Source organism: Ranitomeya imitator, chromosome 4 (genome assembly GCF_032444005.1).
Source record: "Ranitomeya imitator isolate aRanImi1 chromosome 4, aRanImi1.pri, whole genome shotgun sequence".
NCBI lineage: Eukaryota > Metazoa > Chordata > Amphibia > Anura > Dendrobatidae > Ranitomeya > Ranitomeya imitator.
The window spans coordinates 625,809,939-625,824,464 of record NC_091285.1 but is presented as its reverse complement, the minus strand read 5'-3'; the positions used below and the strand labels follow the sequence as shown (position 1 = coordinate 625,824,464).

At 46.0% G+C, this 14,526-nt stretch overlaps 1 protein-coding gene across 2 annotated transcripts in view; it reads right to left on the bottom strand.

Moving 5' to 3' along the window:
* Positions 1-14,526, bottom strand: part of LOC138676942 (zinc metalloproteinase-disintegrin-like MTP4) — a 108,644-nt gene that overhangs the window by 73,909 nt on the left and 20,209 nt on the right. Inside the window, exon 2 of one of the 2 annotated variants that reach the window (XM_069766657.1) lies at positions 9,694-9,776. The exons of the other annotated variant lie outside the window; for it this stretch is intronic. Coding sequence (XP_069622758.1) covers positions 9,694-9,776 — 83 coding nt within the window. The remainder of the gene's footprint in view (positions 1-9,693; positions 9,777-14,526) is intronic. 2 annotated transcript variants of the gene reach the window in all.

Genomic DNA, 14,526 nt, shown 5'->3' with positions numbered 1-14,526 from the left:
AGTGTTTTTGGTTCATTTTTTGTTAGAAAGATTTACAGTATATCCTTTGCGCTGCCATCAGAGTAAAGGAATAAAGTTTGCTCTACGCATAACAGAACAGTAAGGCTATGTGCACACATCAGGATTTCTTACAGAAATTTCCTGACAAAAAACGGACATTTCTGCCCGAAATCCGCATTTGTTTTTTTCGCGTTTTTTGTGTGTTTTTTTCTCGGTTTTTCCCAATGCATTAAATAGCGGCAAAAACGCGAAAAATCTGCAAAATTAATGAACATGCTGCTTTTTTTACCGCGATGCGTTTTTTTCGCGGAAAAAAACGCATCATGTGCACAAAATTTGCAGAATGCATTCTAAATGATAGGATGCATATGTATGCGTTTTTAATGCGTTTTTATAGCGAAAAAAACGTGAAAAAACCTGAACGTGTGCACATACCCTAAGGCTGCCGTCACACGATCAGTATTTGGTCAGTATTTTACCTCAGTATTTGTAAGCCAAAACCAGGAGTGGAACAAATAGAGGAAAAGTATAATAGAAACATATGCACCACTTCTGCATTTATCATCCACTCCTGGTTTTGGCTTACAAATACTGAGGTAAAATACTGAACAAATACTGATAGTGTGACGGCAGCCTTATACTGTATATACAACAAGCCACATCCAGCCGTTTGGCTGTTCCTATCTAGCTCACGGACCCTGATAGCAAGAAGGCTGGAAACAGTGCCGTTCCGCCTGTGAGCTGAGGGAGCCCAAATGGAACACTGATTCCCTCACACAGCGTTTCGATGTCAACATTGGTAGAAGAGGACGCTGTCAGCTCCCTGTCCCACCATTCAGCCTGTGTGTCTGAGTCTCAGCGCAGTAGGCGAAATGACGTCACTACATCATGCCTGCTACGTGGAGCCTCAGTCTACACATACTGTAGTACAGTCCAAAGCAGCGCTCTGATAGAGCAGGCAGTGAGGACTAGTATTTGTGGGGGAGGGGGTGTTTGTTCATTGTTAGTCAGTACCTTTTGGTGAGGGAAACTGTGGGGCCATCATAATTTTAATCTGGTTATATGGACATAATCTTGTGTTGGGGGCTGTGGTGACCGCCATACTGTGTGTGGGAAACATCAAAGTGTGTATAGCGGATCTTTTGGGTCTATCACACGGTTTGTATAGAGGGCTGTGGGGTCCATTATAAAGTGTTGGGTGGCTGTTGGGACCATATTGCTTTGTGTGGGAGACTATGAGGGACATCATATTGTGTTGGGGGCTGTCAGAACCATACTAATGTATACTGCGGTGAACTGTGGGGCCATCATTGTTGTGAGTTCTGTTTTTGGGCTCCCTCTGGTGGTTACTGATGGTACTGGGTGATTTGTGTTCTGCTGTCTCTGGTGTCCACCTGTTCTATTAGGATTTGGGAGTTTCCTATTTAACCGGGCTTTCTTGTCATTTCCCCGCCGGCTATCAAGGTTATCAGAGTGTTTTGTTACCTCAGCTTCTGGCTTCAGTAATCTTCAGGACAAGCTAAGTTTTTGATTTTCTTGTTCCACGTTTTGATTTATTTTTGTCTTGTCCAGCTTGCATATAATTGTTTCTTTGCTGCTGGTTGCTCTAGCGGGCTGTAATTGCTCCTCATGTTCCATGAGTTGGAACATGAGTTCAAGTAATTACAGGATGGTTTTTTGAAGGGTTTTTTGCTGACCGCGCAGTTTACTTTTGTATCCTCTGCTATCTAGTTTTAGCCGGCCTCATTTTGCTGAATCTGATTTCATACTGTGTATGTGCCTTCCTCTCATTTCACCGTCATTATATGTGGGGGGCTGCTATTTCTGTGGGGTATTTCTCTGGAGGCAAGAGAGGTCTGTGTTTCTTCTAATAGGGGAAGTTAGATCTTCGGCTGGTGCGAGACGTCTAGGATCAACGCAGGCACGTTCCCTGGCTATTGTTATTTGTGTGTTCAGGTTTAGGGTCGCGGTCAGCTCAGGTTCCATCACCCTAGAGCTCGTTGGTGCTTGTCCTTTTGTGATTCCCTGCCATTGGAATCATGACAGTATAGCCGGCCAAAAATGTTTGGGCTGAAGTAGGAGGAAAAGTAGTCTGAGGAAGTTTTTTTTTTTTTTTTCTCCTCTGAGGTTGCTGTCTAGCCCTAATTGCAGCCTGGCTGTTTTTTTTTTCCTCCTCTTAATCCTTGAATGGCTCTGACCTTAGCTGTTTAACATGGACGTCCAGAGTTTAGCTTCCAGCTTGAATAATCTTGCTGCTAAGGTTCAAAATATACAAGATTTTGTTGTACATGCTCCTATGTCTGAACCTAGAATTCCTATTCCAGAGTTCTTTGCTGGAGATAGATCTAGTTTTCTGAATTTTAGGAACAATTGCAAGCTGTTCCTTTCTTTGAAATCTCGCTCTTCTGGAGACCCTGCTCAGCAGGTTAAGATTATTATATCTTTCCTGCGGGGTGACCCTCAAAATTGGGCATTTGCATTGGCACCAGGGGATCCTGCGTTGCTTAATGTGGATGCGTTTTTTCTGGCATTGGGTTTGCTCTATGAGGAACCTAACCAAGAGATTCAGGCTGAAAAAGCTTTATTAGCTCTCTCTCAGGGGCAAGATGAAGCAGAAATATATTGTCAAAAATTTCGGAAATGGTCAGTGCTTACTCAGTGGAATGAGTGCGCCCTGGCTGCAAGATTCAGAGATGGCCTTTCTGAGGCCATTAAAGATGTTATGGTGGGGTTCCCTGCGCCTACGGGTCTGAATGAGTCTATGACTATGGCTATTCAGATTGATTGGCGTTTACGGGAGCGCAAACCTGTGCACCATTTGGCGGTGTCTTCTGAACAGGCACTTGAGACAATGCAATGTGATAGAGTTCAGTCTAGAAGTGAACGGCAAAACTATAGGCGGAAAAATGGGTTGTGTTTTTATTGTGGTGATTCAGCTCATGTTATATCAGCATGCTCTAAACGCACAAAAAAGGTTGATAAGTCTGTTGCCATTAGTACGTTACAGTCTAAGTTCATTCTGTCTGTGACTCTGATTTGCTCATTATCATCCATTTCCGTCGATGCCTATGTAGATTCAGGCGCTGCCCTGAGTCTTATGGATTGGTCATTTGCCAAGCGATGTGGGTTTAGTCTTGAGCCTCTGGAAGTCCCTATTCCTTTGAAGGGAATTGACTCTACACCTTTAGCTATGAATAAACCTCAGTACTCGACACAAGTGACCATGCGTATGACTCCCGTTCATCAGGAGGCGATTCGCTTCCTGGTGTTGTATAATTTACATGATGTTCTAGTACTTGGTCTGCCATGGTTACAAACTCATAATCCAGTCCTTGACTGGAAAACAATGTCTGTGTTAAGCTGGGGATGTCAGGGGGTTCATGATGATGCACCTCCGATTTCTATCGCTTCATCTACTCCTTCTGAGGTTCCTGTATTTTTGTCGGATTATCGGGATGTTTTTGAGGAGCCTAAGCTCAGTTCGCTTCCTCCTCACAGGGATTGCGATTGTGCTATAGATTTAATTCCTGGTAGTAAATTTCCTAAAGGTCGTTTGTTCAATCTGTCAGTGCCAGAGCATACTGCTATGCGGGATTATGTTAAGGAGTCCTTGGAAAAGGGACATATCCGTCCATCTTCGTCCCCTTTGGGAGCAGGTTTTTTTTTCGTGGCCAAGAAAGATGGGTCCTTGAGACCTTGTATAGATAATCGTCTTTTGAATAAGATTACCGTAAAATATCAGTATCCTTTGCCTTTGTTGACTGATTTGTTTGCTCGCATTAAGGGGGCTAAATGGTTCACTAAGATTGATCTCCGGGGTGCGTATAATCTTATACGAATAAAGCAAGGTGATGAGTGGAAAACCGCATTTAATACGCCTGAGGGCCATTTTGAGTATTTGGTAATGCCTTTCGGACTTTCTAATGCTCCTTCAGTCTTCCAGTCCTTTATGCACGATATTTTCCGTGAATATCTGGATAAATTTATGATTGTGTATTTGGATGATATTTTGGTTTTTTCTGATGACTGGGAGTCTCATGTTCAGCAGGTCAGGAAGGTGTTTCAGGTCCTGCGGGCTAATTCCTTGTTTGTAAAGGGCTCAAAGTGTCTCTTTGGAGTCCAGAAGATTTCTTTCTTGGGGTATATTTTTTCCCCTTCTACTATTGAGATGGATCCCGTCAAGGTTCGGGCTATTTGTGACTGGACGCAGCCTGCATCTCTTAAGAGTTTGCAGAAGTTCTTGGGCTTTGCTAATTTCTATCGTCGTTTTATAACTAATTTTTCTAGTGTTGTTAAGCCTTTGACGGATTTGACTAAGAAGGGTGCTGATGTTGCTGATTGGTCTCCTGCGGCTGTGGAGGCCTTTCAGGAACTTAAACGCCGGTTTTCTTCTGCTCCTGTGTTGCGTCAGCCTGATGTTTCGCTTCCTTTCCAAGTTGAGGTTGATGCTTCCGAGATTGGAGCGGGGGCGGTTTTGTCACAGAGAAGCTCCGATTGCTCGGTGATGAAGCCATGTGCGTTCTTTTCTAGAAAATTTTCGCCCTCTGAGCGGAATTATGATGTGGGTAATCGGGAACTTTTGGCCATGAAGTGGGCATTTGAGGAGTGGCGTCATTGGCTGGAGGGTGCTAGACATCGTGTGGTGGTCTTGACTGATCACAAAAATCTGATTTACCTTGAGTCTGCCAGGCGTCTGAATCCTAGACAGGCTCGTTGGTCACTGTTTTTCTCTCGTTTCAATTTTGTGGTTTCATACCTGCCAGGTTCAAAGAATGTGAAGGCGGATGCTCTTTCTAGGAGTTTTGTGCCTGACTCCCCTGGAAATTCTGAGCCCACTGGTATCCTTAGGGATGGGGTGATTTTGTCGGCCGTATTCCCAGACTTGCGACGTGCTTTGCAGGAGTTTCAGGCGGGTAAACCTGATCGTTGTCTGCCTGAAAGACTGTTTGTTCCGGATAGCTGGACCAGTAGAGTCATCTCTGAGGTCCATTCTTCTGCGTTGGCAGGTCATCCTGGAATATTTGGTACTAGAGACTTGGTGGCCAGGTCTTTTTGGTGGCCTTCCTTGTCTAGGGATGTGCGTTCTTTTGTGCAGTCTTGTGAGGTTTGTGCTCGGGCTAAGCCTTGCTGTTCTCGAGCCAGTGGATTGTTGTCACCTTTGCCTATCCCGAAGAGGCCTTGGACGCACATTTCCATGGACTTTATTTCGGATCTCCCTGTCTCTCAAAAAATGTCCGTCATCTGGGTTGTGTGTGACCGCTTTTCTAAAATGGTTCATCTTGTACCCTTGCCTAAGTTGCCTTCCTCCTCTGAGTTGGTCCCTCTGCTTTTCCAGAACGTGGTTCGTTTGCATGGGATTCCGGAGAACATCGTTTCTGACAGGGGATCCCAGTTTGTGTCTAGATTTTGGCGGACGTTCTGTGCTAAGATGGGCATTGATTTGTCCTTTTCGTCTGCATTCCACCCTCAGACGAATGGCCAGACGGAGCGAACTAATCAGACCTTGGAAACTTATTTGAGGTGTTTTGTTTCTGCTGATCAGGATGACTGGGTTACCTTTTTGCCGCTGGCCGAGTTTGCCCTTAATAATCGGGCTAGTTCTGCTACCTTGGTTTCTCCTTTCTTTTGTAATTCGGGGTTTCATCCTCGTTTTTCCTCTGGTCAGGTGGAGCCTTCTGATTGTCCTGGAGTGGACATGGTGGTGGATAGGTTGCATCAGATTTGGAGTCATGTGGTGGACAATTTGAAGTTGTCCCAGGAGAAGGCTCAGCAGTTTGCTAATCGCCGTCGCCGCGTGGGTCCTCGACTTCGTGTTGGGGACTTGGTGTGGTTGTCTTCTCGTTTTGTTCCCATGAAGGTCTCTTCTCCTAAGTTCAAGCCTCGGTTCATCGGTCCTTATAGGATCTTGGAAATTCTTAACCCTGTGTCGTTTCGTTTGGATCTCCCGGCATCGTTTGCTATTCATAATGTGTTCCATCGGTCGTTGTTGCGGAGGTATGAGGTACCTGTTGTTCCTTCGCCTGAGCCTCCTGCTCCGGTGCTGGTGGAGGGTGAATTGGAGTATGTTGTGGAGAAGATCTTGGATTCTCGTGTTTCCAGACGGAAACTCCAATATTTGGTCAAGTGGAAGGGTTATGGTCAGGAGGATAATTCTTGGGTGGTTGCCTCTGATGTTCATGCTGATGATTTGGTCCGCGCTTTTCATAGGGCTCATCCTGGTCGCCCTGGTGGTTCTCGTGAGGGTTCGGTGACCCCTCCTCAAGGGGGGGTACTGTTGTGAGTTCTGTTTTTGGGCTCCCTCTGGTGGTTACTGATGGTACTGGGTGATTTGTGTTCTGCTGTCTCTGGTGTCCACCTGTTCTATTAGGATTTGGGAGTTTCCTATTTAACCGGGCTTTCTTGTCATTTCCCGCCGGCTATCAAGGTTATCAGAGTGTTTTGTTACCTCAGCTTCTGGCTTCAGTAATCTTCAGGACAAGCTAAGTTTTTGATTTTCTTGTTCCACGTTTTGATTTATTTTTGTCTTGTCCAGCTTGCATATAATTGTTTCTTTGCTGCTGGTTGCTCTAGCGGGCTGTAATTGCTCCTCATGTTCCATGAGTTGGAACATGAGTTCAAGTAATTACAGGATGGTTTTTTGAAGGGTTTTTTGCTGACCGCGCAGTTTACTTTTGTATCCTCTGCTATCTAGTTTTAGCGGGCCTCATTTTGCTGAATCTGATTTCATACTGTGTATGTGCCTTCCTCTCATTTCACCGTCATTATATGTGGGGGGCTGCTATTTCTGTGGGGTATTTCTCTGGAGGCAAGAGAGGTCTGTGTTTCTTCTAATAGGGGAAGTTAGATCTTTGGCTGGTGCGAGACGTCTAGGATCAACGTAGGCACGTTCCCCGGCTATTGTTATTTGTGTGTTCAGGTTTAGGGTCGCGGTCAGCTCAGGTTCCATCACCCTAGAGCTCGTTGGTGCTTGTCCTTTTGTGATTCCCTGCCATTGGAATCATGACACATCATTCTGTATTGGCAGTTGTGGGGCTTATCACACTGTGTAGAGACCTGTGGGGACATCATGCTGTCTAGGGGGAGCTTTTGGCTGAGTAACAGGACCAGTATGATCTATTGCTTTTCATAAATGTTATAAAAAGCATTAACTTATATGGTTTTAAATAGCTGTTACAGGTAAGAATATATTACAATAAACCCACAGTCAATTCTTCTCAATATTAAGCAATAACATTTAATATTAATATAAAATCTTAATATTGAGTAGAATTAATTTCAGCCTAATTTTTTGGCCCTTCAAAACAATCATGGTCTCTCAGAAAAATTAATTGTCCACCCCTACGGTAAGTTGTTAAGCTTTCCCTACTAGTAGCTTTAGAAATATTAGAACATTATCTTATATTAATGGGATTTAGAGCTCTGAAATAGAAAAAAAAAGTTTGTGAAATTAATCAGAAAAATATTTTGGACACTCATAGGAGTGTTAGAGCATGGATTTTCTGGAAAGGTATAGCAATATATTCCTACAGTAGAAATGATCTCCTTATAAAAAGCCCTCCTCAGCCTTCTAAATAATGTTTAGTTTTACTGCCCACAGTTGTACTATTCGACTCTGGAATTAATAAACTCCCATCTGGCTGGAAATATTTGGACTGGTTTAATACGACTGACATAATAAAAGTGAATAACATTAATAGTGGACACAAAGAGCTCCATGCAAAGACACTTTTCCTCAGTAACTTCCCTATTAATTTACTTGCAAAATATTACCACACGAAAGAACACAAAGTATGTGAAGATAAACATCACCAAAAAGGATGTAAGTTTCACAATTAACCACACAAGAACAAACCACAGCTATTGAAATATCCTGTGAATACAAGTTACCATAGGCAAAGAGTGAGTCAATCTGTGCAGTATATATAGATATGGTATACTGTATATACTCATCAATGCTGAAGTGGCAATACCAAGAAAGAAAAGTTGTATAATTATGTAAATCACAGGATAGACATGTCAATCATATGCAATGAGGAAAAATGTAAATTATTTAAAAACATTTATTCAGTATTGACTATGAACACCTCAAAAGACCGTCATTCAAGCTGGAAATTGAACCTCAGGCCTAGTCTCAAATCTCTGGAAGACTGCGAGAGTTTTTGTTCAAGAATTTCCCTGTATTTACTGCCATCTTCCTTCAATCCTGATCAGCTTCCCAGTCTCTGATAATGAAAAGCATCCCTTCATGATGATGATGCCATCACCATGCTTCACTGTGGGTATAGTGTTCAAAGGGTGCTGGGTTGTGATGGATTCTCTATACACCTAGACTTTGATTTATCAAGTATTTAGGACAGAAAACTGTCATAAGACTATTTGAAAAGTTGAAAAATGTAAGTGCAATGTGTAGTTGCACAAGTAATGTGCAACTTTTGGTGTTTTCAAGCAAATTTTGGACGCCTATTCCAAAATGGGCAAAGCTAAGGAAGGATAAGTCGGGGCGGAACAGTGCTTGGCTATTCCAGGCCCTCAATAAGACTGGAGTATAGCATGCCAGTATTAATGAATCAGGATGCTAGTGTTTTCCTTTGATGATCAAAAAGTTCAGTTTTAGTGTCATCTGAGTGGAGAAACTTCTTCCACCTTTTTGAGGAGTCTGCCACATGCTGTTTGGCCAACTCCAATTCTATTTTCTTATGGCTTTCTTTAAAGCACCACTCCAGTGTCTTTTTCATTTCAGTGCTGCAGTGGTGCTACTAATGTAAGTAATTTGCACCTAGTAATATACTTACCAGCTGCTGTCTTCAGCTCTTCCCAGTGCCACTCCGGTCAAGCTCTGCCATATTGTGACCACAGCTTCTGACACCGTAAGTCACAACTAATGGACATAAGCTCTAAATGTAAGTCTGAGAGCCTCATTCTGGGTCTCATCGACTTACATTGAGTTGTGACTTCACGATCGGTCATCAAACACTTGAGCGACTCGGCAGGTCACAACCTGCAGAAGATGATAGGAGCAGCGCCAATAAAAGATGAAGACGGCAGCTGGTAAGTATACAACTAGGGGAAGAGAACTTAGTATGCACGCATCCCAAAAGCTAAGCAAAAAAACTAACTCCCGGATTAATCAAGATGCTCCTGATTCATGATGATCTGTACGCCTCTTCATAATCTGTAGCGTATGACGAGTGACGTACGCCTCCACGGCCATTTTAGTGGAGTTGGGAGAAACTGGTGTGAAGATGCCAAAAGTTGCAAGATTTTTGCACAACTCCATGTTGCGTCAAAATTTAGCGACTTTTCAAAGCTTTTACCCAACTTTTTGAGCTTAAATGCTTTGATAAATCTAGGCCTCAGTGTGCACACACCCTTAATAATTTCATAGCACAGGGAGTGAATATATATTATATTTGCTCACAACCTCTACATTTTTAGCTCTTTAATTTTTAAATAAGATTTTTTTTTTCAGTCCATTGCAACAACTAGGAGTACAGAAAATCTCAACTTAAAATCCATTTTATTCTCGGTTGTAACTAATGCAACTAAACAGGAAAAACATCAGGAATACCATTGTACAGTACTGCAGATAGATCAAAGTAGCAGGTGATGTGCCCTTTGTGACCACATAAGCTCTACTTCCCTACAGCCCATGATAGATAGGTAGATAGATAGATAGATAGATATTCACTGTACCTGTGTGTCTCTCTTGTAATGTGCGTGTAGTTTCTGAGGGAAGACCACCTCATGTTTTCGCCCCTCTGGTATTTCATTAAAGCCTGCAGGAAATGACCATGGAATTATTGATATCATTCGATCAGAATATAAACAGATTTTATGGTTTTAGGTAACTAACATGTAATATTTTTTCTTTTACTTCATCACCATTTTCAAGACCTCTGCTTGTCGTCTGTTAGGGCTAGCGGAACGCACCAAATAATAAGACAGATAGAGTATGGTGCGTTCGCAGCCCGGGGTCCACCGTGCAGAGATGGAACCTGCTGCCAAGTAATGACGGACTATATGGCGGTACAAAGTGAATACACACATGGGCTAACCTCACCCTGTGTGAAGGAAGCGAACCCTGTTACGTCACAGGGCCGTGGTACCGCACCAAGAGCGCAAGCAACGAGTCTCAGAACTCAATCCCAAGACACAGGATTTGAGTACATAGACCTCATGCGCTCGACACCGCTACTGAGGTGTCAGAGTGACAGCAATAGAAGCACGAGAGTGCATGCAGTGCCGCACTGGCGAACGCCACTAACCACCCAGGCTTGGGTCAGGAAAGCGCTGTGAAAGCACAAGGCGCCGCACTGGCGGTCACAGCAATAAGACGCTGTATTGTGTGTTTACGTGCTGATGGCTAAGTCGGGCGCTAGATAGCAAACATACACCTTCCGCGAACAGTCATCCAATAGGGAGGGTTATTTAAAGAGCGACTTTCACTCACAACACACACACATTTACAAATGTACACTAACGCATGGCCGTGCGGTCATGCGCAGCTTATATAGTTGCAGCACGTTCAGGACCTTCCAATAAAGGACCAATGGGAAGCTGCTACCAAAGTTTTGCCCTTTCAGGACCTTCCTGGAGGACCAATGGGATGTGCTGCAGTACCTGAGCATGTGACCCTCGATCTCCAATGGGAGATCTTGCCCTGGGCATGCTCAAAAAGAGAAAAGCAGGACTTAGCCCCAAAAGCATCTGCTCGCCGCTGCCCAACACTGACTTCAATGGCAGAAGCAGGAAAATCAGCAGTAACTCTTTGTACAGAGTGAGACTGAGCAAGACGCTGGGACCGACGTCTCTGCTGAGCAGACTCCACTGCGGCTGGATAAGAATGGGAGACTGCAGCGGAGATGGTTCGAGATTCCCCTTGTACAGAAGCGGGAACTCGACACCTAACATTAACCCCCCTCCTAGGACCCCCCCTCCTTGGGCCTCGCTACGCTCGAAGGCAGCAATGAGCTGTGGGGCCCGAATGTTTTCAGCAGGCTCCCAGGACCTGTCCTCTGGGCCATAACCCTTCCAATCCACCAGATAGAACTTTTTGCCACGTACCACCTTGCACCCCAAAATAGCGTTCACCTCGTAATCGTCCGTAGACGAACCCGATGTCCCGGCAGATGACTCGGAAAACCGGGACATGTATACGGGTTTCAAGAGGGACACATGAAAGGTGTCGGTGATACCCAAGCGTGGAGGAAGGGCCAGACGGTAGACCACAGGGTTAACCTGTTCAAGGACCTTGAAGGGACCCAAGTAGCGAGGTGCAAACTTAGTGGACTCAACACACAGCCTGATGTTACGGGCGGAGAGCCACACTAAGTCGCCAGGAGCAAAGGTCAGAGCGGGACGCCGATGAGTATCGGCGGAGGACCTCATTCTCTCCTTGGAGGCCCGAATGGCATCCTGAGTGCGGTCCCAAATGTCCCGTGCCTCCACAGCCCAGTCTGCCACCCTGGAGTCAGCAGAAGACACAGGCATGGGCACAGGGACATGCGGATGCTGGCCGTAATTTAGGAGGAATGGATTCTGACCGGTGGAGTCGGCTACGGTGTTGTTAAGTGCAAACTCTGCCCACGGTAGCAAGGATGCCCAGTCATCCTGCCTGGCAGAAACAAAATGTCGTAAATATGTGACCAAGGTCTGGTTGGCCCTCTCTACCAAACCATTCGTCTCGGGATGATATGACGAAGAGAGATTCAACTCAATACTGAGTAGACGACAAAGCTCTCTCCAGAATCGAGACGCAAACTGGGGACCCCGGTCACTAACAATTTTGTCTGGCATACCGTGTAGGCGAAATATATGTTTGAAGAACAAGACAGCCAAAGCCCGTGCAGAAGGTAGCCGTGGAAGAGGCACCAAGTGCACCATTTTGGAAAAATGGTCGGTGATCACCCAGATAATGGTGCAGTTACGAGACTTGGGTAAGCCCACCACAAAGTCCATCCCGACCATCTCCCAGGGCCTGTCCGCCACCGGCAGAGGGTAAAGCAAACCAGCTGGCCATTGCCGAGGGGACTTGTTCTTGGCGCAAGAGACACACGCCCGAACATATTCTGCGACATCACGAGCCATATGCGGCCACCAGTATGTCCTCGCCAGTAACTCAGATGTCCTTTTGGAACCAAAATGTCCACCCACCCTGGACGAGTGTGCCCAAGAGAGAACCTCTGGTCGCAAACTGGATGGTACAAAAGTCTTGCCCGGAGGCACAGACTCTAGCGAAACCGGGGCCACAGTTCTCAAGCTCTCGGTGGGGACAATAAGCCGAGGCTCCTCTTCCTCCTCCGCAGATGACACAACGGAGCGAGAGAGAGCGTCGGCCCGAATGTTCTTCTCCCCAGAAAGAAAATGGACAGTGAAATGAAACCGGGAGAAGAATAAGGACCATCTGGCCTGGCGAGAATTCAACCGCTGGGCTGTCTGCAGGTACACCAAATTTTTATGGTCTGTGAAGACTTGGAAGGGAAAACGTGCTCCCTCCAAGAGATGTCTCCACTCCAAGAAAGCCAACTTCATGGCTAGCAACTCCCTGTCCCCGATGGAATAATTCCTCTCTGCTGGTGAGAAGGTCTTAGAAAAGAAGAAGCAAGGATGCTTCCGACCTTGAGCATCCTTTTGGAAGAGGACTGCTCCAGCACCAACAGAAGAGGCATCCACCTCCATGATAAATGGCTTATCAACATCGGGGCGATGTAGGATGGGAGCGCTAGCGAAGTGTGACTTTATGGAGTTAAAGGCCTTGGAGACCTCCTCAGACCACAGTTTGGGATTTGCCCCCTTCTTGGTGAGGGCAACCAAGGGAGCTACCAAAGTTGAGAAGTGCGGAATGAACTGGCGATAATAATTAATGAACCCCATAAAGCGCTGCACCGCTTTAAGAGAATGGGCTTCCTGCCAGTCCATCACAGCCTGTAGTTTGGCAGGATCCATAGCCAATCCCTGGGCAGAGATGATGTAGCCTAGGAAAGTAAGGACTCCTGCTCGAACATACACTTCTCCAACTTGGCATAGAGGGAGTTTGCCCGTAGGAGGTCGAAGACTTTGCAAACATCTCTCCGGTGGGAGTCAATATCTGGAGAGTAGATGAGAATATCATCCAGATAGACTACGACCGAGGTGGAAAGCATATCCCGGAAGATGTCGTTCACAAAGTCTTGGAAAACGGCTGGGGCATTACAGAGCCCGAAGGGCATCACCAGATATTCATAGTGCCCATCCCTGGTGTTAAAAGCCGTCTTCCATTCATCCCCCTCACGGATGCGAATCAGGTTGTAAGCACCCCGCAGATCTAATTTAGTAAATACCCTTGCTCCCCGAAGCCTATCGAAGAGCTCAGATATCAAGGGCAAAGGATACTTATTCTTAACGATGATGGCGTTAAGACCCCTGTAGTCTATGCATGGACGCAATTCCCCATTCTTCTTCTGCACGAAGAAGAACCCTGCCCCAGCAGGTGACACTGACTTCCTAATGAATCCTCTTGCCAGATTTTCCTGGATGTACTGTGACATTGCCTCCGTCTCCGGGAGAGATAACGGATAGACTCGACCCCGGGGAGGCTCAGCACCAGGCAAGAGATCAATAGGACAGTCATAGGGGCGATGGGGCGGAAGGATCTCCGCCGCCTTTTTGGAGAACACGTCTGCATAAGACCAATACTGCTTGGGGAGAGAGGATAGATCTGTGGGTACCTCTGTAGTAGCAACCTGAACGCACTCCCTCTGACACCTACCCCCACAAGATTCGCCCCATCCCAGAATTCTGCCTGAGGACCACTCGATATGAGGAGAGTGGTACCGTAGCCAAGGTATTCCCAACAGGACCTCATCAATTCCCTCAGGAATGACGAGCAGAGATATAATCTCCTGATGAGATGGCGACATGGACAGAGTAAAAGGGATGGTCTGGTGTGTTATCTGTGAGGGCAGTGTCGACCCATTCACCACTCGTACCGTTACTGGTTGAGCTAGCATAACCAGGGGTATTGCGTGACGTTGGGCGAAGGCAGAAGACATAAAATTGCCCTCCGCCCCAGAATCCACGCAGAGCTCTACCGAGTGGGAGAATGAGCCTATAATAATTGTCCCCTTAAAGGACAATTTAGAGGCAAACGTCACCGTGTCTAGTGTACCTCCACCTACTACCACTAGACGCTGACGTTTCCTCGACCGCTGAGGACATCTGGTGGCTAGATGTCCTGACTGCTGGCAAACATGACAGACCTTGAGTGCACAAGCGGTCCGGGACTTAGATTCCGCTTGTGACACTTCCATGGCCTCATGTGACTCAGGAACCAGGACCGGAGATTCCAGAGGTTTGGCGAAGGTAGGAGCCAGCCGAAACCTCTGCCTACACTGGGCTCGCTCTAACCTCCGCTCGTTAAAACGGAGGTCAATTCGAGTGGAGACAGTTATTAACTCCTCCAGTGTGGCAGGAATCTCCCTAGTGGCCAGAGCGTCCTTAACGTGAACAGCCAGGCCCCTCCAAAATATGGGGATAAGGGCTTTATCC